This window comes from Microcaecilia unicolor, chromosome 4 (assembly GCF_901765095.1).
Source record: "Microcaecilia unicolor chromosome 4, aMicUni1.1, whole genome shotgun sequence".
In the NCBI taxonomy this organism is placed as follows: domain Eukaryota; kingdom Metazoa; phylum Chordata; class Amphibia; order Gymnophiona; family Siphonopidae; genus Microcaecilia; species Microcaecilia unicolor.
This window is the reverse complement of record NC_044034.1, coordinates 60,909,435-60,936,411: the sequence shown is the minus strand read 5'-3', so window position 1 is coordinate 60,936,411 and position 26,977 is coordinate 60,909,435. Positions and strand designations below refer to the sequence as shown.

The window sequence follows — 26,977 nt, the reverse complement described above, 5'->3', positions numbered from 1 at the left end:
CATACTGGGTCTTAGCTGACACACTCTTGTCTTCTTAGTTATGTCCTCTGGGGTTGCAGTGTATGTTGTTCCTGGATGTGGTGGTGTTGCTCTCTTCCTTTCTTCTCAGGGAGCGTGGTCTTATCTGTCTTTTGGCCATTTTTCCATCTCAAGTTGTGCGGCAGGGCCTGGCTGCTGACCACATGGCGGGACTTGGTCTCTGGCTATCGAGCATGGCTCTATTCCTGTTACTTTGCCTCTGCAGACAGGTTGGTCTCTGGTTTCTACTACAAGTTTGGAGTGTGTATCCCGCAAGGTTGCATTTCAGTTTCCTTTAGGGGACTTTTGGCTAGTGTGGGGCCTTCCTGCATCTTTGTTGTTGGGACGTAGTTCTCTTGGTCCTTTGGTCAATTCTTGCAGTTCCACTGGTGTTCTGGACCGTTTAGAATTTTCTCGGCTACTTCCTCAAGCTCTCCAGGATTTCTGGACTTTGACTGTCTTCCAAGTACTTCTACCTCTCTCTCTTTTTTTGGTAGACTCAGTTTTCTTCCCACAGTCCAGAGGCCTCTTGGTGTCTATGTCTGAGGCAGGTCCTCTTAGGAGGCTGCTCGATGTCTTCGTGGACATTTCTCTTTCCTTTTCTTCAGTTTGTAATATTCCTTTCCTGCCCTAATGCTATGACTGCTTTGCTACTTCACATTGGTCTGGACTGGTCTGGTATCATTGGAGCCGACTCTGTGGGTGCTGTGGGTGCTTGAGCACTCCCAATATTGAGAAAATTCCTTGTATGTGTCCAGGGAGGGGTCATTTCCATTGGGCTTAGCACCCCCAATAATTTTGAAAAGTTGGCTCCTATGTCTGGTATTGATGATAAGGAAGGAAAAATTATGTTCTTACCTGATAATTTTCTTTCCTTTAATCATACCAGACCAGTTCAGACGCCTGACCAGTCTGTTTTTCTGGTTTTCCTTCGTTGTGGTTTTTTCTAGGGCTCGACTCCATGTTGATTATTGGGCCAGTTTCAGCTTCTGGATGCAGAGCACATCAGAGGAGGACAGGATTCATCCTTCCTCTCCATGCCACTTTGCGATGCCAGCTCTGAATGGCTCTAGACTAGCTTCTGTGATGAGTCACTTCTCCTTCTACTGGAGTGCGTTTGCGTGTCAGAATAAATGACTGAGATGTACCTCTCCTTCCTTTTTGATGGATGCTTTCGATGTCCTTGGTGGCACAGGAGCCCGAAAGCTCGCCCATCTGGACATTCTAGGAGTTCAGGTCAGCTCTGTTTTCCTGTTTTTTCTTTTTTGTAGCAGTTGAAAGCACCATTGCTTGGCTATTTGAAATACTGAGCATTCCAGGCTGCACAGTATCCTTTAGAGGCAAAGTACTTGGGACTCTTTTCTCTGTCTCCTTCCACTGGTGGATGGACATAACCTATTGGTCTGGACTGGTCTGCTATGATTAAAGGAAAGAAAATTATCAGGTAAGAACATAATTTTTCCTTCAATTTGGATGCCCAACCTTCAAGTTTCCTAAGGTCTTTTTGCAATTTTTCACAATCCGCATGTGTTTTGACAAGTTTGAATAGTTTTGTGTCATCTGCAAATTTAATCACTTCATTTGTCGTTCTGATTTCCAGATCATTTATAAATATGTTAAATAGCACCAGTCCCAGTACAGATCCCTGTGGCACTGCACTATTCACCCTCCTCCATTGAGAAGAATGGCCATTTAACCCTACCCTCTGGTTTCTGTCCAATAACCAATGTCTTTTCCACAGAAAGACTTTCAGGTTTATTTTCGAAAGAGAAGGACGCCCATCTTTCGACACAAATCGGAAGATGGGCGTCCTTCTCCGAGGGTTGCCCAAATCGGCATAATGGAAAGCCGATTTTGGGCATCCCCAACTGCTTTCCGTCGCAGGGACGACCAAAGTTCCCGGGGGCATGTCGGAGGCGTAGCGAAAGCGGGACTTGGGTGTGCCTAACACATGGGTGTCCTCAACCCATAATCGAAAAAAGAAGGTCGTCCCTGACGAGCACTTGGACGACTTTACTTGGTCCTTTTTTTGTTACGACCAAGCCACGAAAAGGTGCCCGAACTGACCAGATGACCACCGGAGGGAATCGGGGATCACCTCCCTTTACTCCCCCAGTGGTCACTAACCCCCTCCCGCCCTCAAAAAAAATCTTTACAAATATTTTTTGCCAGCCTCTATGCCAGTCTCAAATGTCATACTCAAGTCCATCGCAGCAGTATGCAGGTCCCTGGAGCAGTTTTAGTGGGTGCAGTGCACTTCAGACAGCCAGACCCAGGGCCCCCCCCCCACACCTGTTACACTTGTGGTGGTAAATGTGAGCCCTCCAAAACCCACTGTACCCACACTTAGGTGCCCCCCTTCACCCATAAGGGCTATGGTAGTGGTGTACAGTTGTGGGTAGTGGGTTTTGGGGAGCTCAGCACACACGGTAAGGGAGCTATGCACCTGGGAGCAATTTGTGAAGTCCACTGCAGTGCCCCCTAGGGTGCCCGGTTGGTGTCCTGGCATGTGAGGGTGACCAGTGCACTACAAATGGTGGCTTCTCCCACGACCAAAGGGCTTGGATTTGGTCGTTCCTGAGATGGACGTCCTCAGTTTCCATTATTGCCGAGAATCAGAAACGACCAAGTCTAAAGATGACCATCTCTAAAGTCGACCTAAATTTCCAGATTTGGGCGTCCCCGACCGTATTATCGAAACGAAAGATGGACGTCCGTCTTGTTTCGATAATACGGGTTTCCCCGCCCCTTCACGGGACATCCTCAGCAAAACTTGGGCGTCCCTTTCGATTATGCCCCTCATTGCCTCCTATCCCATGACTTTTAAATTTTCGTAGGAGTCTTTCATGAGGAACTTTGTCAAAAGCTTTCTAAAATCCAGATATACTACATTAACTAGCTCACCTTTATCCACGTGTTTATTTATACCTTCAAAGAAATGAAGCAGATTGGTGAGGCAAGACTTCCCTTGGCTGAACCCATGCTGACTCTGTCCCATTAAACCATGTTTGTCTACGTGTTCCATAATTTTATTCTTTATAATAGGTTCCACTATTTTCCCCGGCACTGAAGTCAGGCTTACCGGTTTGTAGTTTCCAGGATCATCCCTGGAACCCTTTTTAAAAATCGACATGTTGGCCTCCTTCCTGTCTTCAGATACTACGGATGATTTTAACAACAGGTTATAGATCAATAACAAGAGATCAGCAATTTCATGTTTGAGTTCTTTCAGTACCCTGGGGTGTATGCCATCTGGTCCAGGTGATTTATCACTCTTTAACTTGTCAGTTTGGCTCAGTACATCTTCCAGATTCACCGAGATTTCTCTCAGTTCATCTGCATCGTGACCCTTGCAAACCATTTCCGGTACAGGTAGATCTCTTACAACTTCTTCCGTAAAGACCAAAGCAAAAAATTGCTTGGACATGAAGGGTGCCATGAACCGAAAATGTTTGGGATCCACTGGGATAGGAAAAACAGACAAATGTGTATGTTTATGGTAATAAAACTATGATTGTACTCTTGGAGGGAGAAGGCTTTTACTCATATTCCATTCTCATTTCATGTATACAAGTGTTTCAGTTTCAGTCTTTTGCGTGTTCTTTTTGTTAGAGAAAGCTTTGGTCACCTTGTCTTTTGAGTGTTTGATCTGATGTGAATCGCACAGCAACACCCTGTGAGCAACCCCTTCTTCCACTGGCACACATGGTGAACATTGGATGGGGTATACTAAGGGGCTCTATTTACAAATGCGTGTTAGCACATGCTAAAAATTAGTGTGCGCTAAATGCTAAGACACCCATAGGAATATAATGGGCATCTTATTGTTTAGCGCATGCGAAAAATGCTAGCAGGCCTTTGTAAAATGGGCCCTAAGTGTCATGATAAAAGCTTACTGCATGTGTTCAGTAAAAATATACACCTGCAGATTCTGTCCTGAAGTTATACCTAGCCAGTTGGATTTTCAGGCTTGCTACAATGAATATGCATGAGATAGATTTGCATACACTGACTATACAAATCTATCTCATACATATTCATAGAAAATCAATGGTAAAAAAAATAAACTCAATTAAAAAAAAAACTTTTAATGGCTGCAGGGGGTGGGGTGGATGTATGAGTGACACTTGGACGGCTACTCCGGCTGTAAAGAACTAAGGCCGGTGCCAGGCAGACTTTGTAGGTCTGTGACTGTATATGGCAGTCCAGTTTAGGATAAGCCGGAAGGGGCTTCAATGGCAACTTCAGTAGCTAGAACCGAGGACAGTGCTGGGCAGACTTTTGTGGTCTGGGTCCCGCAAATGACGAAAGGATAGGCTTGAGTGGGCTTTGACAGCAATTCCAGTAGGTGGAACATAAGGATAGAGCCGGGCGGACTTTTACGGTCTATGTCCCAGAAACACCAAAGAAAGACTCGTGATAAAGTATATAATATCACATTCATTGTTCATTTAATCATGAATTGATAATGAGTGTAATTGTTGGGCAGACTGGATGGACCGTTCAGGTCTTTATCTGCCATCATTTACTATGTTACTCTGTTATTAGTGATCTCCTCTAAGCCATTAGTGAACAGCATGCTACTTTTAATGCATGGTGAATGGTCATAATGTGCATGCTAAGGTCTTGTTATGCATGGAATTGGACAAAAGGAACAAATTTATCACAGCCGTTTTTCATGGTCAGAGAGGGTGATTTTATATAATATTTTTTACACTTACATGGCCAGATACATGTGTAAAAGAACTTTCATAAAACACTGACTGGCATAATTATAAGTACTTGTCAGAATGACAGGGTCATCTGGAATGCTGGTAGGTGTAGCCATGGCACTGTCTGGGAGGAGTTTACAGGTACTCATCTTGATTATATAACACTTTAAATAATGTGCATATTTATGAACTTTATGCATAAACATTTACACCTGCTTTTGTAAACATCTGTGTCTATATTCAAGGTTCTATTTCTGCCACATATCCTAGTATTTTATGAACACACATACAGTAGGCATCTATGGGGCTTATTTTCAAAGCACATAGACTTATAAAGTTCCATAAGCTACTATGGGGCTCATTTTCAAAAGAGAAATATGTCTAAAAGTGGCATAAAGTAGTATTTGGATGTTTTTCTCACAAAAACGTACAAATCAGTATTTTCAAAACCTATTTATCAGACATTTTTCTATGCTGTTTGTCTGCAATGCATCCAAATCTCACGGAAGCGTTTTGGGGCATGTTAAGTAAGGGCAAGATTTGGGTGTTCCTTAGACGTTTTTCAGCCATAGTGGAACAAAACTAAAATGTTGTAAGCTAGACCTGTTTTTATAATGAATAAGTCTCAAAAAGGTGCCCTAAATGACCAGATGACCACTGGAAAGAATCAGGAGTGACCCCCCCCCCCAATACTCCCTCCAGTGGTCACTGAGCCCCTCCCACCCCCCCAAAAAAAATGTGTATAAAAATATGACTTACTAGCTTCTATGACAGCCTCAGATGTTATAGCCAGGTCTATTGGAGCAGCATGCAGGTCCCTGGAGTACTGCAGTGGTCGGTGCAGTTCACTATGGAGTGGGGGACTCAGGTCCCTAGCTCCCTCTATCAGTCATACTTGTGGTGGGAACTGTGACAAGTCATCAAAACCCTGCTGTACCCACATATAGGATATAGGTGCCCCCTTCACCCATAAGGGCTATTGTAGTGGTTTACAGTGGGGGGCAGTAGGTTCTAGGTGGGTTTTGGAGGGCTCAAGGGACAGGATAAGGGAGCACAAAAGTGCCCCCCTAGGGTGCTGCATTGCTCTCCTGTAATGTCTAGGGACCAGTCTGCTCAAATGCTGGCTCCTCCTACATCCCAGTGGCTTGATTTTCTACGTTTTGCACTTATTCGGATTTGTTTGGTTTTTTTTAATGGACGAAAAAAACAAAACGTCCAAAGCATAAAACCTTGTTCGAAACAATATTTTTGAAAAAAAAAGATAGATGTTTTTCTTTTTTGAAAATGACCTTCTTTCTTATTCAGATTTTCCAAATTCAGACTTAGACATCATATCGAAAGTGCCCCTCCACGTAACTTTGTAAGTTTAAGTGCTTTGAAAATATGCCTCCACATCTATATATATAAAAGGCACCACCAATGTTCTATGAAGCCTCCAGCCGGAAGTGTGAAGCGCCAGAGATATCCGGTTTCCCCATGAGTGAAGGAAAACAGCACAGCACGAAAACCCTCTCTCTGTAACAGTGAAGGACTCAGAGGGGGGAGGGGAGAGAGATGCCCTCACTCTCTCTGTAACACAAACACAGAACAGCAGGAAACTTAACACTGAAGGACTGGACTCGGAGGGGGAGGGGGAGGGAGAGAGGGCAGAGGGCAGGGACACACACTCCCACATGCACACTCTGAAGAAAACCTTGCTAGCCCCCGTTTCATTTGCAACAGAAACGGGGCTTTTTTACTAGTGTCTTTATAAATAGTGCTTTAACCTTAATGCTCTGTTACAAAATTATCCTCGGTATAGTAGAAAAGCCTTGATAGATCAGATCCTTAGTGTGAGTTTAGAAATGTTGCTTCCATACCAGTTAACTAGACGGCACACAAGTTGACCAGTGATGGCAAATTCCTGCTCTGAAGGGTCATGGTGAGGTTGAATTTTTAGGCTTGAGCTATGTCTGCATGCTTGTGATTCAAGAACCAGGATAACACTACTATTGCTTCTTACCATTTCTATAGCACTACTAGACGTTTCCACACTTTCTCTACTTTCAATCTTAAACCTGTGTGGTGCTCAAAGACCCGAGTCCAGCATCCCTGCCCTAGAGTGATTTTCATTATAATTTGATTAAGAACGCTAGTTTAATATATGGTGTGATTGTGAAGGTCAAAGGTCAATGGAGGATGCAAAGACAGGGTAATCAAATATTAGTAATTAAATAGAGTGACTTTGCTAACCGTGGAAGTGGTGGAAATCTCATAGTGGTGGTGATGACGTTGATGGAGAAACATAGGATACTGTCAACATTTCCTATTTTTGTGGTAAGTTTTTTCTTCAGATGCTTAGATTTCACTTTGGTAAAGCATACAGGATTGGGAGAATTGGGAGGGTTGGTGTGCGCTGACAGAGCTCATTAATAGCAGCATCTCTAAGATCACAAGCAAAGTGGAGGAGTAGTCTGCTGGTTAGAGCAAAGGGCTTGATATCCAGTGGTGCCCAATTCAAATCCCTCCAGGAAGAAGGAAATATTTGTGTCCCTGAATGTAACTCACCTTGAGCTACTACTGAAAAGGTGTGAGCAAAATCTAAATTTTTTTTTTAGTTCCAATATTTTTATTGTGTTTTATAAATGATAACAAATGACTAAAATAAAGCAATTAGCCAGCTTAACAAGTTAACAGTAACAAGCATCAGCATACATGTTCAAGTTAGGGCAAGTCAGGGATTATTTCAATAACAGATCATAATCATAAGTCACAGGAGTAATACTTAATTTCAATTCTGACAAAGGTTATTATGTAGTGGGTTTAGTAAAAGAGACCATATTTTGTTATACTTAACAAGTGAGTTATGTTTTTCAGCTGCAGCATATTCATATTTAGCTAAAATACACACAGAATTCCACCATGATAAATAAGTTACTTTGTCAAGATCTTTCCAACAAAAGAAAAGTGTTCTAAGGGCTTGATGTAACATTAAATCCAGTAATTGTGCTTGATATTTGTCTATTGATAATTGTAGCATTAGTGATCCACATATAACTATATTATATGATAAAACATCTTGAATATTCAAGGTGGAAGATATTGTGTCCCTTACAGAATTCCAATATTCTTGAATATATGGGCAAGAATAGATGATATGTTTAAGATTTCCAACATCTTTTTCACAGGTCCAGCATTTATTCGCACTGTTTTTTTGTTTTATTGTGTTCAATTTGGCGAGTTTAGCAGGAGTCCATAGGGCTCTGTGTGCTAAGTAGAACATAGATTATGAAATGGAAGCTGATTTGGTGGTATGAGTAATTTTAAACCAAAATTTTTCCCACGTTTTTTCATCTAGTTGGGCATTTAGATCGCATTCCCATGATTGCATGGTATTAGTTGGTTCTTTGACTTTAGCTAACTGTAGTATTTTGTACCATTTAGATGCGACTTTTTTGGAAGTCATAAAAGACTTGCAAAGTTGCCAACAAGAAGGGTAATCAGTAGTTAATTTTTTTTATATCTACAGAGTTAGTTACACAGTGTTTGAGTTGAATCCATTTATAGTATTGAGAACTTTTAAGACCATATTTTATACTTATTTGGGCAAAAGGTAGCCAAGAATTATCTTTTATAACATCATTGAGAGTCCATTTACCAGCTTTTTTCCAAGTATTCCAATTTATGCAACAATTGTTAATTTTGAATTTTGGATTGTTCCAAATTGGGATGTACATAGTATGTGTTATGGGATGTGTGACAACTGAATCAAGTTCATTAAAAACAGTTCTAAGAGTTTTAAACAAAACATTAGAAGAAACATTAGTCTTTTGAGACCAAGGGAAGAAATGTGTGGGTGTGTCTGGTTGCTTTAGCATTTCAATCTGGAACCATGATGAGGTGTTGAGTTGTTCCTTATCATACATAAATGCTGAGTTTTGCTTTAGGAGAAAAGATATGTGATAATCATAGAAACTAGGAAAAATGACACCACCTTTTAGTGGACAGGCCTTCAATTTTTTAACTGAAAATATAATTAAAATTACTGAATTACTAATTCAAAAATGGTCACCATTAAGGCTTAATTGGTGGGGTAGACTAGAAACCATAAAAATGATGATAGTGCCAAAAATTAACTACATTCTTAGCATGCTACCTATGTTACTAAATCCAACAACATATAAGAAGGTTGAAGCTAAATTAGTACAATTTTTATGGAATAATAAAACACCTAGAATTTCAGCAAAATCTAAATTAATAAATATAATCACAAGTGTAACAGAAGCAGCTTATAGATATGGGATAATGCTGGGTGTAAAGGGCTTCTCTGGACTTGTTTGTTCATCCTTCTGATTGATGAGTTTATCAGTTAAGGAGTCAGAGAGGAGAAGTTAAATAGCAACTTATTTAGGATTTAGTCATGCTTGAGTTGGAGCAGAGTAATAGAAAATTAGTTCTTTGTTTTTAAGGACCTTAGAAAATGAACAGCATTTTAATCTTCATCATTTCATATTTGAATACTGTCCAAGTGATTGTGGAAAGACCAGCCGTAGAAGCTTGCTGGCAGTGTTTGTGCTGAAGCTGTTGGTTAAGGTTGATAAAAGAAGCTGCCAAAGTTTACTTGAAGTTTGGAGCTTTCGATTCATGGCTTTTCATATGTGCTTATCCCCTCACCTGACCCAGTGATATGACGTCCATAGGGAGTGCCTCAGATGCTTCCTATGGACGAGTGTGTAATAAGCTTTTCATCATGATGGCATCTATCATGATGAAAAGCTTATTACACTCGACGATAAACTATAGTCAGTTTTGAAAGTATATAAAAACCTGTTTATTAAGGAAATCCAATTTGAATTGTATAGATTAGTAATGTGTATTTGTGTAGTTAAATTGCACATTTTAGTTTTGGTTTTTGTACTTTCTGGAAATGTCCAGCTTCTTAGTAAATGTAATCTGCATTGAACCAAGTAGTATATAGCGGAGTGGAGGAGTGGTCTCGTGGTTGGAGCACCGGTCTTGCAGTCCAGAGGTGGCCAGTTCAAATCCCACTGCTGCTCCTTGTGATCTTGGGCAAGCCACTTAACTCTCCATTGCCTCAGGTACAAGCTTAGATTGTGAGCCCTCCTGGGACAGAGAAATTTCCAGAGTACCTGAATGTAACTCACCTTGAGCTACTACTGAAAAAGGTGTGAGCAAAATCTAAATAAATATAAGTTTTATTGATGTTATGCTATTAGCTCCAATATATATTGTCTTTCCAGAAAATCTTGCTCTCCCCTCCCCATCACATGGGTGCTCATTTTCAAAGCACATAGACTTACAAAGTTATGTGGAGGTGTATTTTCAAAGCGCTTAGACTTACAAAGTTCCTTAGTTTACTATGGACCTTTGTAAGTCTGTGTGCTTTGAAAATTGGCTTCTTAGTAAACCAAGGTGCCAGTTTTCACAAGCAAGTATTCATCTGAAATCAAAAACCAAGACCAGCTTTTTAAGTGTTGTGTGTGTGTGTATGTGTGTGTATTTGGCAGCGAAGACACATTCCTCACACATAGGTGCATGTGTTTAATGCAAGAAAATGAGCCAGATGCAGAAAAGCTGTTGGTGTTTGTGCAGCACTGTCCCCCTACATCCATAGCAACCACCAGAAAACACATAATGGAAACACAGCAAAAATATATTTCCCTTATTAAACATCTCACTTTTTCCTCAGAGCTGAGCCAAAAGCCATTTAAAAGGAAAAGATCGATCATAAACTGGGCCTTTTGGCGGGGTTCAGGAACTCAGCTGGACAATGTACCTCTGTCTCCGACATCTCTGACTCCTGGGAAGCTCTTTGGTCTTTCACTGGCAGACGTCTGTGAGAATGAGAACTTGCCCAAGCCTGTCCTGGTAAGTTGAAAAACTGTGGCTGGCTTGTCACTTCTATGATTTTTCTTCCACTGTAAAGCAAGACAGGAGCGTGCCTGTGTGCTGGGCAGATGGTGACTGCTTTCCACTGTCACCCTATGAAAAAAGGGAGACCTTAAAGCCACAGCCAGGATTTTTAGCTTTCAGTATAGACAACAAGACGGTTACTCAATAGCTGCAAACTAATAGGTCACATCTGGATATTAAAGTTGCCTTTGTACATTCATAGAAGCTAGAGACTGCATCATGAAGGAGAGAGGATGCTAATCTGAGAGGTTTTGACACAGATTAAGAGCAAACATACAAAATTATAGGAATTAATTCTCGCTTCCCTCTCCTTTCATTGTGTATACCTTACAGCATCATAAAGTAACTCTGGCACTGTAAGAAAAATAGCTGAACTGGCAAAAGTCCTGAAATAGCTGCATTAAATATTGCAATGTAATTGTTTTCCTTAGGTTAATATATTTGATCTGTCCCCATATTACCCTCTTTGAGTTTCCTCCAAGCTCTCAGTGGCTCTTCAGCCTCCTTTGTCCAAAAACACCCTGCATAGTGCTCCATGGAACATGCCTTTGGTACACCTAAGCTGGCTTGAACAGATAATGCTACAGACTTAATACCTGGCTCTTGTCTTCATCCTGGAGCTAGAGGTGCTGTCTCCAAATAGTGCTTTAAATCGTAGGGGCTCAATTTATGGAAACAGCATACTGCTACAACTGGGCTATCGTTTCAAAACAGTGTCCCCTCCTGCTTTTCTGTCCCCACTCTGGGGCCTAGTCCCTACTTTGATCCATCATTCATGCACTCTTTCCTTTCTTCCATGCATCACCTTTTTAATTGTCTTTTTCATCTCTCCCTCTGCCTTTTGTCTTTTCTTGCTTCTCTTGCATGCCATCCTCATAGCCCTGTTTGTTGCTGTATTTTCATTCATGGGTTGGGAGAGCAGGTTTTCTTTGGATGGCTGCTACTGCTCTTGGTCTTCACTGAAATTGAAGTATGGTGATATAGTAAATGATGATAGCAAAGACCAAATTAGCCCATCCAATCTGCCCAGCTGAGATTCCTACACTTGGGGTAGATGAGCATTTTTCCATGTGCAAAAGAACATCAACTCTTCCCTCTTTATCTTGTCCTCTCTACCCCCCTCCCATTAGTACTCTCTAGAGTTGTTCCAAGCATACTCAGATTTTGCTCAAGTATTGGCCTCCATCACTTCCACTAGTAGGCCACCTTAAACCTTGTTATCTTCCACCAAGTCTTACAAGATCAAGGCTAAATCCACTGTCCAGATCTTTTACCATGATTTATTACCACAGTTTGCAGTAATCTACAGAGCTACTAAAACTAGCAAAGCCATTGCCCAAAACATCCAGTTTCCCTATGTTCATTGAATTTTGGGTTCTAACCATGGTCACTACATTCAGGGTACTCTACTGCCTTTTGGATAGCTCACTATAGCCGTACTATTGCTGTTAGGATTGTAACTGCCACCCAGTGCAGGTTACTGCACATTGTACCACTGTGTATGCAATATTACCACCAAGGTTAGGAACAGAATGGCTGTTTCCTTCAGGTTACCGCCAGCTAACACCATGGCTTGTGGTGCTATAATGTAATGCTTCTGCAATCTTTTCACTTACTGGAAGTAAGGATTCTTTTGTTTATTCCATAATTGCTTGAAATATATTACCATGGAAAAAGATTTCCAGACATTTTTCCTGAGTCTACCTCTTTGGAGCTTTATAAACGTAGAACTTCTTTTCCATTGGAAGTTTACTTCGTGTGTAGACCCTGCATAATGTTGGTTGCTTTTCTTTGGACTGCCTCTAGCTTATTTATGTCCTTTCAGAAGTAAATGATCCAGAATTGATCAGAATGTTCTGTGCCTCATCAAAGCCCGTACAGAGACATTTTGACCTCTTTTTTTTCTACTAGATGCCTACCCCATGTACCCAGTATCCCTCCAACGTATCATACAGTGGAACAGGAACGATGACAGTACATTCCATCCCAGTTCAAGTCCTTTTTTTGTGTTTTTACAGTGATTTCCATCTAGTGCTATAATCACATTAGAATATTATTAGAATTGCAAGCTGTAAAAAAAAAAAAAGACTATATTTGAAACATGTTTATGCAGAATTTAATCCTGTGTTATCATCTGTACCTTAGCCATTATTGCCATGTGTTATGAAATCAGGAATGTGATTAGCCTTCTCACCTTCTAGTCAGTCCTGTTGATGCTTGATCAGTCAAGTCAGTCCTAATCCTTCACTAGTCATGTCACCCTGGATGGGATTGACGAAAGGACTGAGGATTTATTGCGCGAGTGGGTGGGAGGTGGAAAATTTTAGACATGAAAGTTGATTATAATAGTGCAGAGACTTTACATCCCAAAGGGACATTCAGACTGTATAAGTTTCAGTAGGACTTGAGTAGGTTAGAGGACAAAAACCTTATAATCTTGAAATTATTAATAGGTATAAAATGTGACATAGAGAAAAGGATATTGAATAAGCCTGTTGCTGTAACAATCATAAGTGCAAAAGCCTTGCATTACTGTGAATGCTCTATATCCATCATGAAGGCCCATAATTTAAAATTGATTTTCCCTACCCATTTTTTATCCAACTGTGAGGGCGTGGGTCATATAAGCCCAGGTTTACTTAAAGATACTCCCTCACTGAGACTGAGCTACCTTAGGTTAGGGAGAGCTAGCCTGCTGAGTCGGGAGGGCGGGGCTCAGGCAGGGAAGAAGGTAAAAGCCCTATGGCAGGACAGAACAGGATGGCCCAGAACCAAGAGATTGGGTGCTCCAGGAGAGATTCCAAGCCTGGGTAGGAGGAAAGCCCTCCCCCTCAGGAGAGTCTTAGCCTATGACTGTAGTACTGGAAGATGGGTCAAGGTAGAAGGTTTACTTGTGAATTATTTACCCAGCCTGTGGCTGCAGTGTTGGAAAACAGGTCAAGGTGGAAAGCTTACAAAGTACAAGTGAAGTTTTGAAGTGAGCCTGCTAGGAGCGGTCACTGTGAGTGCAAGCGTAAGTAAAGGAAGCTGGGCTCCAGGACAGCTAAGAGAGTAAAGTCTCTTTTTGTGTGAAATGAAGTTACTTTTATATCCTGCTTATATTTGCATACCAGATCTGTGACAATAACAGACTTTTGGTACTCTTTGGTTCATAATAAAGACTTTTTTTCTTTTGCTTTACATTATCTGCTACCTGCATCTGTGAAGGGTCCATGCCTGGCTGCTAGTCCACGCTACCATAACCATCCTTTTCAATACGAATAGAGTCTACAAGTAACACACAGGTGGAAGGTTCTTTTCTGTGTACAACTAGCTTTGTGGCTTTATGCCTTTACTCTTTAAACAAAGCCAAAATTATTAAATTGCTGCACAGTCGTTAGTACGACTTCCTGAACCACTCCTAAGTAGAAGTTGCTTTTAGGACAGTGCTCTGTAGTTTGCTTTATATAGCATTAATAAGCTTTTTCCTTGTTCCTGTTGTTGTAACTGAAATTGCTCAGGATGTCTATTATTGTGTAGTTTGAGGCAGGAATGTGTGTTCCAGTAGCAGAGGTCTCATCCTTTGCCTTTCACTATTAAAATCTCATTATACTCTGGAATCCATAGCAGGAAAATAACACTCTTGAGCTATTTTATAACATTTAGGCACTGCTGTTCCTCCCCCCCCCCCCCCCCCCCAATCAATGCCCTCTAGCATTTACACGCTAAGGCAGTTGCCCACTAATGATACACAATACTGCTGAGTGCATGCCTAATGCTTATGTGGCTTAGTAAAAGGGCCCTTTAACCTTCTTGATGTATGGAGAGAGACAGTGTAGCTGTCGCAGGTGATAGAGGTAGCAACTGAAGGTTGTTTGCATTGGGGGATCAGCCTAAATGGCACCCCTAGTCCAATAAAAGACTGCTTTAGTGGGGCAAGAGGCCAAAGGAGCAGGAAGAAATGAATAGATAAGAAGCAAGTAAGTAAACAAATCAAACCAGATCGGACCACTATTCACATGCCTTTAAGCATTTATTCATTGTTAGCAGAGGGGGTGGATAGACAGAAGGTGAGATCATAAAAGAAAGTTTTTATTAACTTTATATAACTTTTTATTCTGCGCTTTGTAAACAGGGACAATCAATAGTACAGTGAAAAAATATAAGCATAAATACAGTCAGTAAAGTAAATTTGGAGATGGCAAATTGAATTCTAGTAACAGGACTAACGTGATAGTATTAGAAATATAAACAAGTAACAGCACTGTAAAACAATCATATAACAGAAATATGATTATTGTCAGCAGAATACAAATGATACCATAATAGGCAGCATGGAAGAACATTCAGATAATGAAATGGAAACCTTTCGGTATGCTTTAATATGTCAAACATGCAGCTTGCGTCATAGTATCTAATGTGCAATCTAAATTTAACATCTGGATAATTACATATATAAATTTGGCTGCTAAGTAATTGCAGTGTGGAGAAGAGGGGGGATGAATATTGTATTACAGCCCATCGGCTCCTAAGTAATTGTAGCAGGGAGAGTAGGGAGGATGAATATTTTAGGGGTTCTTTTACTAAAGTGCGCTGAAAAATGGCCTGCGCTGGTATAAACACTTGTATTGGACGCGTGGAAGTCCATTTTTCAGCGCACCTGCAAAACAGGCCTTTTTTATTTGGCTGAAAATGAACATGTGGCAAAATAAAAATTGGCGTTCATCCATTTTGGGCCTGAGACCTTACCGCCACCCATTGACTTAGCGGTAGTCTCACATGTTAACCGGGCATTCCATAGCGTCCCACAGATCAATCCAGAGACTTGTGGGTTATGTCCCTCTACCAGCAGGTGGAGATAGAGAGAACTTCAGAGGTTTACTATATGTGGTCATGTGCAGTCACCTTAACTTCAGTATTCTCTCTATCTAGCAGGTGGATGGTCATGTCTGTTCAACTCTGGATTGATTTGCTCCTGGCCTGGTCCCCTGGGTCTAGTTGAGCTTCTGGGTTCTGAGGTGTCCTGGGACTTGATTGCACACCTGGTGGTGCCATGTCCCTCCCTCCCTTCCCCCCCATCAACCCCTCCTTTCTGCCTGACTGGGGTTTGTGGTTCTCACTCTTCTGACTTTAAAAGGAGTCTGAGGTTTCTTTTGCTCCGGTGTCCTCTCCTGCCTTAAAAAAAAAAATTGCCGTTTGAGCACTGTTTAAAACAAATCTCCTCAGTCTGGTTTGTCCAGTGTGGTAAGCTTATGCCGGTTTGCAGTACCGGCTGAATGGTGTGAGGACCGACTTGGCATGCGACAGTGATTCCTGAGGGTGTGAGTAATCATCCTATCTGCGCCAGTGGTGCAGAGCAAAAGCAGCTGCCAGCGTGGGAGCCACTGGGCTGCTACAGTTTCCCGTGCTGGAGATCCACTGCACAGCCCAACTCCATGGAGCGATGTGCCCTTCCCTCCCAGCTCATTTTGGTGGGCGCAGGGCAGTTGTTTTCTGGGTGTGCGTGCGCGCTTGAGGGCGCCATCTTTCTTGCCACTCCACATGGCAATGCTGAAGCGCTGGCGCTCCCCTGGGGCCTGATTTGCTTTTGATTCAGGCAGTTTTATATGTAGGCTTTTCAGAAATGTGACTGGGGAACTGGGGTGGATCACTCCCAGTTTAAGGGCTTCTAAGAAAGGAGGCCTGGGGAGGTTTGCAGTTCAGGGTGTGTTAATGGAAGGGAGAAAGGGATCAGGATTAGGGATCCTACTCTAGGTTTTTCACTCTTTCCCTCTTCCCCTTTCTCAGAGCATGGCAGTACAGTTTGTTTAGTTAGTCAGGCTTAGGGCTGTTGACTCCATGTTTTTGTGAGAAATGTTACATTTTGAGGCTAGCGCAGGCCTCTCAGGTTTCTCTCGTTTTCCATGGTAATCCTGCACCCTCTGTGCTCCCCTGGTGGCATTTGCTCTGTGTGTACTGTTTACATCAAACTAGTTTTATTCAGGAGGGTGGCTGGCCTTTCAGCCTGAAGGTTACAGGTTCAAGGCTGGTTTTATCCATCCTATTAGAAACTGTGGGCTCAGCTAGGTTTCCAGTGGAGCATATTTCATTTCATTCTCTCTTACTGCTTGCTTGGCCAAGCAGTTCTTGCATGACTGGGACAGTTATCAGAGCTCTACTGTACTAAAGATTGCCCTTCTCTCTCTCTTTGCACACTGATATTGGTCACACCTTTGTATACTAGCCTCAGCTACCCCGGTATCTGCAGCGTACCCGGTACCTCTAATTGCTTCTGTGGTATTTTTTGCATCTTTTCATAGTATGGAGTACCTACATTTCATGAGGAGTGGTCCAGGAGCTACTTCAGTGTAGAGGTAGCTTAATAGTTGTTGCAATCAGCTGAGAGTAAGCACAGAGTGCTAGGGGTGCTGCTTCACGGCCCACTGCAGCTTGCTATCTGTAGTGCACAATGGTGCAACAGCCATATCCTGCTACGCCATCTGTCTCTTGTTCTCATCCACACTTGTTAGCTCCAATGCGTAGCAGTTATAGTGCACAGTCACACCAGCCAATTCTTGTCCCTATCTGCAAGAAGTTAGCACTGGCTTAGGCATCAGACCACTGATGTAGCTTCCAAATCACATTTGGCAACCTGCCTTTTGGAAGTAATCTTGGGACTGGAGAAGAAAACTCTCCCCACCAGACAGAACTATTACACACTGCAAGGTTCCCATTGTGAAAAACTGAACCGTAAACACCCTAGACTCTTATGATGTCCAAACTCTGTTGGAAGGAAGCTCCCTGGTTGGAACTACAAAGCAAAGGGAACAACTTTCCATTCCCCAATTGCAACTGGGGACAGACTCAACTGTGCCTAAAGGAAGAAACGTTGGCAAGGTGGCAAGAACTGCCTGACAGTGTTTGAGCTTGCTTGTAGACTCCAAGAAAAATCTATAGTGAAGTCCAGGTTGTCACTGTGCGATAGAAAAACTAAGACACATTTGAACTGAGGTAATCTTGGTTCACTCCTCCTGAAATCAGTACAGGAGTCCTGCCTGAGGAGTGAAATCAGACTCCATCATTGGAAGATGCAGTAGGCATAGGTTGACCTGGAGTTGAAACAGAGCTCATTCTACCAGCAGCCAGCTGGCTTGTCGAAGTGGAAGTGGAAACCCTGAAAGTAGTTTTCCTGGCCCCACAAAACCTACGACAAAACCAAGCGGATTAAAAATCATCCTTAAACTCGTCCCCTGGCAATCTCTGAGACTTGGAAGTCCCTCAGGTCTTTACGCAACTGCCCAAGTTTCTAGCCTCCCTGCACCTCAAGGAAACTTACTTTCATATTTTATTTATTTATTTATTATTTATTTATTGCATTTGTATCCCACATTTTCCCACCTTTTTGCGGGCTCAGTGTGGCTTACAATACGATATGAATGATGGAAATACAATTTGTTACAACTTGGTTATGGATTACATTGTGAAGAGTTATGCGAGACTATCAAAGTGTTGTTAAGGAATATAAACACTGGAACAAAACCTTGAAACATTGGAAGGAGACAGCGGGAGGTTAAAAGGGCATTATGTATGGTATACATATTTCTGTGAGTAAAGGTATGAGTGAGGTGAGACTACGGGGGATGAGAGTTTAGAAGTGGATGTATTGATGCATTAGTGAACAGTGAGTGTGGACTTTATGTGTTTTGGTTCTTTCCGTAAATTTTTTCAAAAAGATGGGTCTTCAATAATTTGCGGAAGGAGGTTTGCTCGTGGATCGTTCTCAGGTTGCGCGGTTGCGTGTTCCCAGTGCTCCTTGCTGCAGAGGGATCTTAGCGATTTATGACCATGTCATTCAGCCTTTCCATGTTGCTGAGGACATTTTTGCAAGGTCATGGTGGTAGTGGCAGCTTTCCGTCGTGAGGATAGATTGTAGGTTCATCCATACCTCGTGACTGGCTGATTTGCGGCTCTCTCTCTCTCTCTGCAAACTTCATCCAAGATATCTACTTGTCTTCAGTCCTTAGGATTGGTAATCAGTGTCACCAAGAGTCAGTTGTTTTCCTCACAAATCTTGGCTTATCGGGGAGTGCTGTTCCATATAGTCTTGGGAAGTCCTTTCTTTCTTTTGCTCCTCAGCAACAGGTGCCAACCCAAGTCAGGCTTTTCTTTCCCTACCATGATAAGGATATGGGAATAGGTTCAAGTTATGGGCACAAGGTTCTCTTTCTTGGACATTCCCCCATGGGCCTAAGTCCGTATCAGACCACTTCAGGGGTTCCTTCTCTGCTTTGGTCCCCATCTCTATGGTTCCCTTCAAGCCAACTTAGTATCAATGGGTGATTTCAACACAGCTTTCTGCTGATATTTCAGTTCGCTCTCCCTGGAGGTGGCTATCTGCTAGGGTGTGCCATAGTTGGCGGCAACAGATTTTGGATCCCTTCCAGAAGGCAGACAGTCGACCACCTCCTCACTTGCCAGATGTAGAGTCGAGGCCAGCTTAATTGCCAGTTTTCTTCTCTGATTTATTTCGGGCGTCAAACAGACATTTTTGGCAGTCACAGCCTGCCATTTGATGTGGTTGCGCTGCTGGGTGATGAATGCAGCTTCTAACGATGGCTGGTTCAGCTCACTTTTCAGGGCAACTATTATTTAAGGACTCCTTGAAGTTGGTGGAAGACCTGGGTGACTTATAGACTCAGCGTCTTTTCGGTTGAGTGAGGCTCGCCCTTATCTTTACGACACCAGGGCTATCATTCTGGACAGCCTAGTTTTCTTTAGCAATCCAGTCCAGGCAGGTTCTCAGAACTCCGGACTTCATCCGTTTGTGATCCTCTGGATTTCTACTGGTGAAGGGCGCACAGTCCTGTCTTTTCTGCATACGGTGGTTTCTGCCTTCCATCCCTTTCCACCTTTTTCTTTTCCTGCTTCTTGAATGTTCACCATATACTCCTATACTATTTGGAAGTGACCAGCGAGTTCCGTTGGTCGACTCTTTGCTTCTTGCTTTGCTCGGGACCATAGGAAGGTACCATAAGAAGGCTCGCCATTTTTAAATTGGCTGATGTGGGCATAGTGATTTTGATGTCAGGAGGAGCAGACCTTTTGTAGAATAGGCGTCAGTGTGAAGCTGAAGAGCTGTTCCCCATAAGTGCCATTTTATTCAAAATCCTTTTAGGGGAGCAGCTGCTCCCCTTGCACCCCACCTAGCTATGTCTCTGCATAGTGGGGCAATACCTGGGATGACCCACTGAGCAGAAGTGACTTCCTACATAGCCTTATGCACTGCTAAAGACTGTAGCGGTCTTCTAGTGCTCACCATTGAAGAGTAGCAGATGTAGTGGTGACAGGATCAGAAGCAGACATATTCAGAACCTGGAGAGCCTTAGGTATATAGGAAGGTGGCGACTCCTTACGAAACACCCACACTGCGGTAGGATCATCTGATTCCTGACTTGCTGAACAGAAATGCCTCGTGGCATACCCTCATGTTGTCGTCTGGCTTGTCACAAGAAAGGGGATCTGGCTTCAAGAGCCGCAGTGGCCATTGGCTGAGAGAGGCAATTTCTTTAGCTGGCCTCTGTATGGGTCAGTCTCTCCTGATGCGCGTGGCAGCGCTTTCTTCCAGAGCGCAGTTGACTTCCTTTTCTGTGTCCCGTCTGGCTTCCGTGGCTGCCCTTTGCAGTTCAGCCACTTGGTCCTCTGTCCTGCCGTGGTTGGCTTTACCAGATCACACACTTGATCTGCTGTCCTTCCCTTGGCAGGCTGTGCAGGCTTGGCGTGGCAGCGTTAGGCATTCCAGATTTGACGTGGCAGCGCATGTAACTGTGGTCTGTGGATCATTGCTTCAGTCTGCTGAGGTTGTAGTACTCCGCCCCACTTGAAGACTGCTTTGGTACATCCCGCAAGTCTCTGGATTGATCTGTGGGACGCTGTGGAAGGTAAAATTAGTTCTTACCTGATAATTTTCTTTCCATTAGTCCAAACAGATCAATCCAGAGGCCTGCCCTTTGTTGTTCTGGGTTGAGTGTTGTCTTCTAGTTGCCTCAGTTTCATCAGATTCCTGCATTTGATTTTTGGCTACGAAAAAAAAAAGGCAAATCAAAACATAAAGAAAACCTTCTGTTACCCTCCTGCATGAGCGGTTGAGGAGCTTACATGGGCTTTATGCAGGCAGGAGAGGATTTCCTCTTTCGTCTTCCACTGCTTTGGTAGCGACAATGCTGAAGTTAAGGTGACTGCACATGACCACCTATAGCAGTGATGGCGAACCTTTTAGAGACCGAGTGCCCAAACAGCAACCCAAAACCGAATTATCGCAAAGTGCCGGTACTCATTATGGGCGGGGTCACCACATATGACTCCACCCCTATGATAGCCACACCCCTTACACCAGCCATGGCGCATATAAACAGACATCATTGAAAATATTATACTAGTGTAGGAGAAAAAAATAACATGATTTTCTTCCATTATAAATCATTTCTGTAAGCTGTTACAGCTCCAGTATGCCCAGTGCAAAATAAGACAGCAGATGTAAATTCTCCAATTCGACATATTCCAAACACTAAAATGAAAATAAAATGATTTTTCCTACCTTTGTTGTCTGGTGATTTTGTTTTTCTATCCATATTGGTTCTAGTCGCTGATTCTGCTGCTCTCTATCTGTTCTCTTAACTCCGTTTCCAGGGCTTCCTTTCCATTGATTTCTTTACTTTCCTCCTTTCTTCTTCATTTCTTGCCCTCCATCCATGTCCAGCAACCATCCTCTCCCCTCCAGCCACAAATGTCCAGCAGCCCTCCTCTCCCCCCTGCCCTACCTCCCAGCACCCAGCACCAGGCTTCCCTCCCACCCAGCACCCACCATCAGGCCTCCCTCCCACCAAGCACCCACCATCAGGTCTCCCTCCCACCCAGCACCCACCATCAGGCCTCCCTCGCACGCAGCAGCAGGCCTCCCTCCCACCCAGCACCCACCATCAGGCTTCCCTCCCACCCAGCACCCACCATCAGGCCTCCCTCCCACCCAGCACCCACCATCAGGCTTCCCTCCCACCCAGCACCCACCATCAGGCCTCCCTCCCACCCAGCACCCACCATCAGGCTTCCCTCCCACCCAGCACCCACCATCAGGTCTCCCTCCCTCCCAGCAGCACACAGACAGCACCAGGCCGGCCTCCCGCCCTCCCTCCAACCCAACGAGCATCAGGCTGCCCGCCCGTCCGTCCTCCCTCCCTCCCTCCCAGCACCAGGAACCCCCCTCCTCCTAAAATTTAAAAAGCGTACCTCCTCAGTCGGGGTTAAGGCGGCGTGTGTCGGCAGCGAAGCGCCTGTGCTTCGCTCGACACGCCTTCGGCCTTCCCTGTCTCTCAAGCTCTGGTCCCACCCATAGGCGGGACCAGAGCTTGAGAGTCAGGGAAGGCCGAAGGCACGTCGAGCGAAGCACAGGCGCTTCGCTGCCGCTGCCAACGCACACCGCCTTAACGCCGACTGAGGAGGTACGTTTTTTAAATTTTAGGAGGAGGGGGGTTCCTGGTGCTGGGAGGGAGGGAGGACGGGCGGGCGGACTGTTGCTCGTTGGGCTGGAGGGAGGGCGGGAGGAAGGCTGAAGCCGCCGAACTGGGAGGGAGAGTGGGCGGACCAGCGATGGCGACGGCGTGCGTGCCAAGGGAGAGGGCTCTGCGTGCCCTCTCTGGCACGCGTGCCATAGGTTCGCCATCACTGACCTATAGTAAACCTCTGAAGTTCTCTCTATCTCCACCTGCTGGTAGAGGGACATAACCCACAAGTCTCTGGATTGATCTGTTGGGACTAATGGAAAGAAAATTATCAGGTCAGAACTAATTTTACCGTAATCCTCAGTGCGTGTACACTGCCAATTCCTGCCCGGTTAGTGCTACACGCTGGAAAATTTCCAGCATGCATAGTAGGCATGCGGTAGTTCCAAATTGGCGCATGTTGGGCACAAGTAGGCGCCTACACGGCTTAGTAAAGGGCCCCTTAGTGCAGCCCATTGGCTCCAAAGTAACGGTAGTGGGAAGAGTAGGGAGAATGAATATTTTATTGCAGCCCATTGATGAATATGTGTCTGCCATAGTGGCCCATCATTAGTCCTGAGTTTGACGTGCCTGCCTTAGATGAATTTACCTTGATTTTTTCTTCCTGTGCACAGATAACAAGTTCATTTGTTAAAAGGGTTCATGTTAGCTTAGAGGCCGTTTTACTACTACTACTACTACTACTATTTAACATTTCTAGAGCGCTACAAAGTGTACGCAGCGCTGTACAAACACAGAAGAAAGACAGTCCCTGCTCAAAGAGCTTACAATCTAATAGACAAAAAGTAAAGCATTTAAATTTAAAATATTTAAGCAGTCAAGCACAAGAGAACAGTCACAGAAGGACAGAAGATGTTGAAGGGTGGTCAGTGTGATTAGGTGTAACTCTGGTTGGAGTAGTGCGAGAAGGTGATAGAAGAATAGAAATGGCTGAGGTAAAGTAATGAGTGGGTTGATAGGGAGGTTATATAAGACATGTCACTCTAGGGGTGGGTGGGTAGAGGGGTAGGGTGGGTAGGATTAAGTCTAAAGCAGGAGAAGGTATTCTCTGCAGCCTATCTGTGAGATGGAAAATGCTCTCTGAAGCTGCTGCTATAAGTTGTTAGTTTTCTCTCCCTGAAAGAGATCCAAGCCACACCCACGAAGTTCAAACTATCAGTGGGGAGGGTGAGGGGAGGAAATGGCAGTGCCGCATAGGCGCCTTGGAACTACCGCCTGGCTACCACATGGCCCAGGCGGTAATTTCATTTTTTACACGGGTTCACTATCCGGAAACCGGCGCACAGCACTAACTGGGCGGTAATCGGCATTGTACATGCGCTGACGACCACCCAGTTAACGCGTGAGACCTTACCGCTAAGTCAGTGAGTGGCGGTAAGGTCTCAGGCCAAAATGGACACGTGCCAATTTTTATTTTGCTGCACGTTCACTTTTGGCCAAACAAAAAGGCCTTTTTTGCAGGTGCATTGAAAAATGGACCTGCGCTCATCCAGTATATATGTCTATACCAGCACAGGCCACTTTTCGGCGCACCTTAGTAAAGACCCCTTAGTTTACAGGTATCAAAATTACATCAGTTTTAAGTTCTTTCCATAGTCCAATTCAGGCACATGGCCTTGCTAGCTTAATATAACTGGAATAATAACTAGTTAGCGTGTTCTTTTTGCAGTGCCATTCACTGTACAGAAATGTTTTTTTAACAGCAAACTTGGAATTGAACACTTGATAAAGAGTCTCTCTCATTTTTTGGGAATATGTTTTCATTACAGGACATGCTTTCCCTCCTTTACCAAGAGGGTCCTTTCACGAAGGGGATCTTCAGACGTTCTGCTAATGCAAAAGCCTGCAGAGAGCTGAAGGAGAGGCTGAACTCTGGGGTGCAGGTGCACCTGGCATGTGAATCAGTACACGTGACTGCATCCGTGTTTAAGGTATGCATATAATACCCTAAAATCTGCAGCTTTCCTCCTTTGCGAATCAGTTTGTGATTATCTAAATGATTTCCTTTGAAAGTCTCTTCTTGAATGGCTCTCACAGATTTAAGGTCTGGTGGGATTAGAGACGGTTCAGCTGTAAATGTTCATTATGGGAGCAATTCTGTGATAGGTCACCTCCAATTAGGCACCCCACTGCTGCACAGGGAGCACCTATTCATTAACAGCATCTGTGCGCCCTGATTCTATTATAGTAGCGTAAGCCCATAGAGAAGCACCAAATTTTAGGTGCAACCATTTATGTCAGATCAGTGGCAGATGTAAATGGTACACCTAAGCTGGGCCTCTAAGAGGGGGGGGGGGGGGCAGAGGGAGAGAGAATCCCCAGGGCCCGGCCCTGGCAGTAGAAATCCACTTTCTTCAGGCTTCTGGTGGCAGGCACAGATAGAAGGCTGAATTGGTCTCCTGCTCCTGTGTGTCAGCTTATTGCGTTAATTCTGCTGTGCTGGCCATGTCCCACCTCCTGTGTGAAGTACTTGCTATTTCTGCACAGGTGGAGAGGACGCGGCAGGAAGAAGGACCCATGGCCAGCAGAGTTTACGAGGTAACCCAGCACATGGGAGCAGGAGACAAACCGAGCGAGCAGTAAGCTGTACACCACCTTGAGTGAATTCCTTCAAAAAGGCGGTAAATAAATCCTAATAAAATAAATAAAATGTGAGGGGGCTGGGGGCCTACTAAGGGGAGGCCGCCCTCAAGATTGTTTACCCCATGTCCGACGTGGTCTCTCGGAACCCCTGCGCCTAAGTGTTCCATGCAATGTGCAAAGCTTGTAGTATTCTATAAGTTAGAGACATAGCCATACCCCTATCTTACAGAATAGTACATAGTGCACTTCCGCGCATAATGCTCTTGTACCTGAACATACCAAGTTATAGAATGGCCTTGCACAAATATAGTTGACAAAACTTATTGGGGTCGATATTCAGCTGGTGGCAGTCAGTGTTTTGCTGACTGTTGCTGGTGTTATACCCGGAAATTTAGTGATGGGCCATGTCTGGGCTCTGACGAAACCATAGCCAGTTAAATTTAATATTCAGAACTTATCTAGCTATGGGGCATCACATAAAGCTAGAACTGACTTTTTATGTGGTCCCATTTATGGGACCAAGTGCTGACTCTGCCCCCAGAGCAAGTCCAAAATAGCCATTTTTGAGTTTGGCACTAACTAGACATTTTCAGCGGCCTTAATCAGCTTCTGGCTGGCTAAATTACTTTGAATAGTGTCCCCATTTATTTAAAAAAATATTATCTTAAAAAGTCTATGATGCTCAAAAGGCAGAAAGGGCCCAATACCAATAGGCACACAATCAAACCTCAATCCAAAATATTTGCGCACTTCTATTAATCCATTTTCAATGGGGCTGATATTCAGACCCCGGGAGTTAGCCAAAGATATCCCACATACAGTCAGGGCCGCAGAGAGACCCCCCCCCCCCCCCCCCCCCCGTCGGCAGCCCTGCATACAGTGACTACCGCTGGCTCTACAGATAGTGGCAATGCTTAGCTTCTATTCAGGTAGCTTCAGTAGGAGGTTTAAGCTAGCACAGCCTTTTTGCCAGCCTGTTTTAGACCCCAGTGTTCAAAAGTCACCGTTAAATACCATATGCGTTTATATCCGCAGTTGAACTTACCGATTTCTAAACAGCGACCGGTGCTCAAAGGAAATCACATTCAAATGAAATGCATGGAAATTCTGCAAGCAGATCGGTAGGGAAAGCACCTAGCACATGCGCAGAACAGTTTCTCGATAAGTGTACATGTTCTGTGCATGCCCAGGAACCATTTTGTCCCACTGCTGCACGCTCTCCTTTCCCTTGCAATGCTCTGAGGCTAGCTCCACCTTCCTCCTGCAGCTTTCATGCTTTCTCTCAGGCTGCCTCCGATTGATTTTACCAGCACGTTTGGGAATCTCCTCCTTGCTGAAAGTCATCCCCCCAGCTGACATTATAGGGGCTTTCCTAAGCCAATTGGCTGTCTGCTTTTTTTTCTATGCCCCTTGGGGATTCAGAAGCTGTTCTCTGCTCTTCCACGCTGTTTTGCTCCTTCCGCTCCTGTTCCAATGCTATTAAAATATGCAAACAGACTGCTTCTCCCAGAAGTTGCCCTCACACAGTGACAGCTGCAGACCTGCTGGAATATTTGGAACGTTAAAGTTAGGTGCTCCTTTCTGTGCAGTGCACAGAAACGGCTGTGCATTGCATGAAATGCTCATTTTAATACTAATGAGTTAGTTGTAATACATTTGCATAGGATTATTGGTAGCTGCTACGGTGAATGGTAAAAGCCATGCAGAACCCCTTTTCTGCATTAGACGCTGAATAACGTGCACACTAGACTGGCTACAACCAGTCTAAATAAAATGGTTCAAGCATGGTGAGCTTTGAGCATCAGAGCCTTAGTCTGCATAGCTAGACAGAGATCAGCTGAATATCATTGACTATCCATAGAGTTAAGGTAGAACACACCCGCTCCACCCTTGCTGAACCCCAGCGCCATCTTTATAGTGCCACAGCCGTCTGTAAGAATTTTCAGCAGCACGGTCTGGATAGTGCTGCTGAAAATTGACAGATAACTTATCCATATAAAAGCTGCTAGAAGCTTTTGAATATTGAATTGTAGATTTTAATTTTATATATATCGAGGCCAATGTACTAGAACCCATTAATATGGGTCATTATCATGAGTTAAGTATCTCCCACTAAAAGCCCACATGCAAATCAGTTGCAAGATACCTTTAAGATCAGCATATTCCTTGTCAGCTGTAGCAGATGAATCCAGGAACTGGTGGGTTAAGTCCATCTACCAGCAGGTGGAGATAGAGATA

The 26,977-nt window shown here is 43.9% G+C and overlaps 1 protein-coding gene across 1 annotated transcript in view; it reads left to right on the top strand.

The window, feature by feature from the left end:
* LOC115468509 (rho GTPase-activating protein 20-like) overlaps nucleotides 1-26,977 on the top strand; it is a 285,485-nt gene that overhangs the window by 217,710 nt on the left and 40,798 nt on the right. The window contains exons 10-11 of the mRNA XM_030200279.1: nucleotides 10,420-10,598; nucleotides 23,926-24,087. Coding sequence (XP_030056139.1) covers nucleotides 10,420-10,598; nucleotides 23,926-24,087 — 341 coding nt within the window. The remainder of the gene's footprint in view (nucleotides 1-10,419; nucleotides 10,599-23,925; nucleotides 24,088-26,977) is intronic.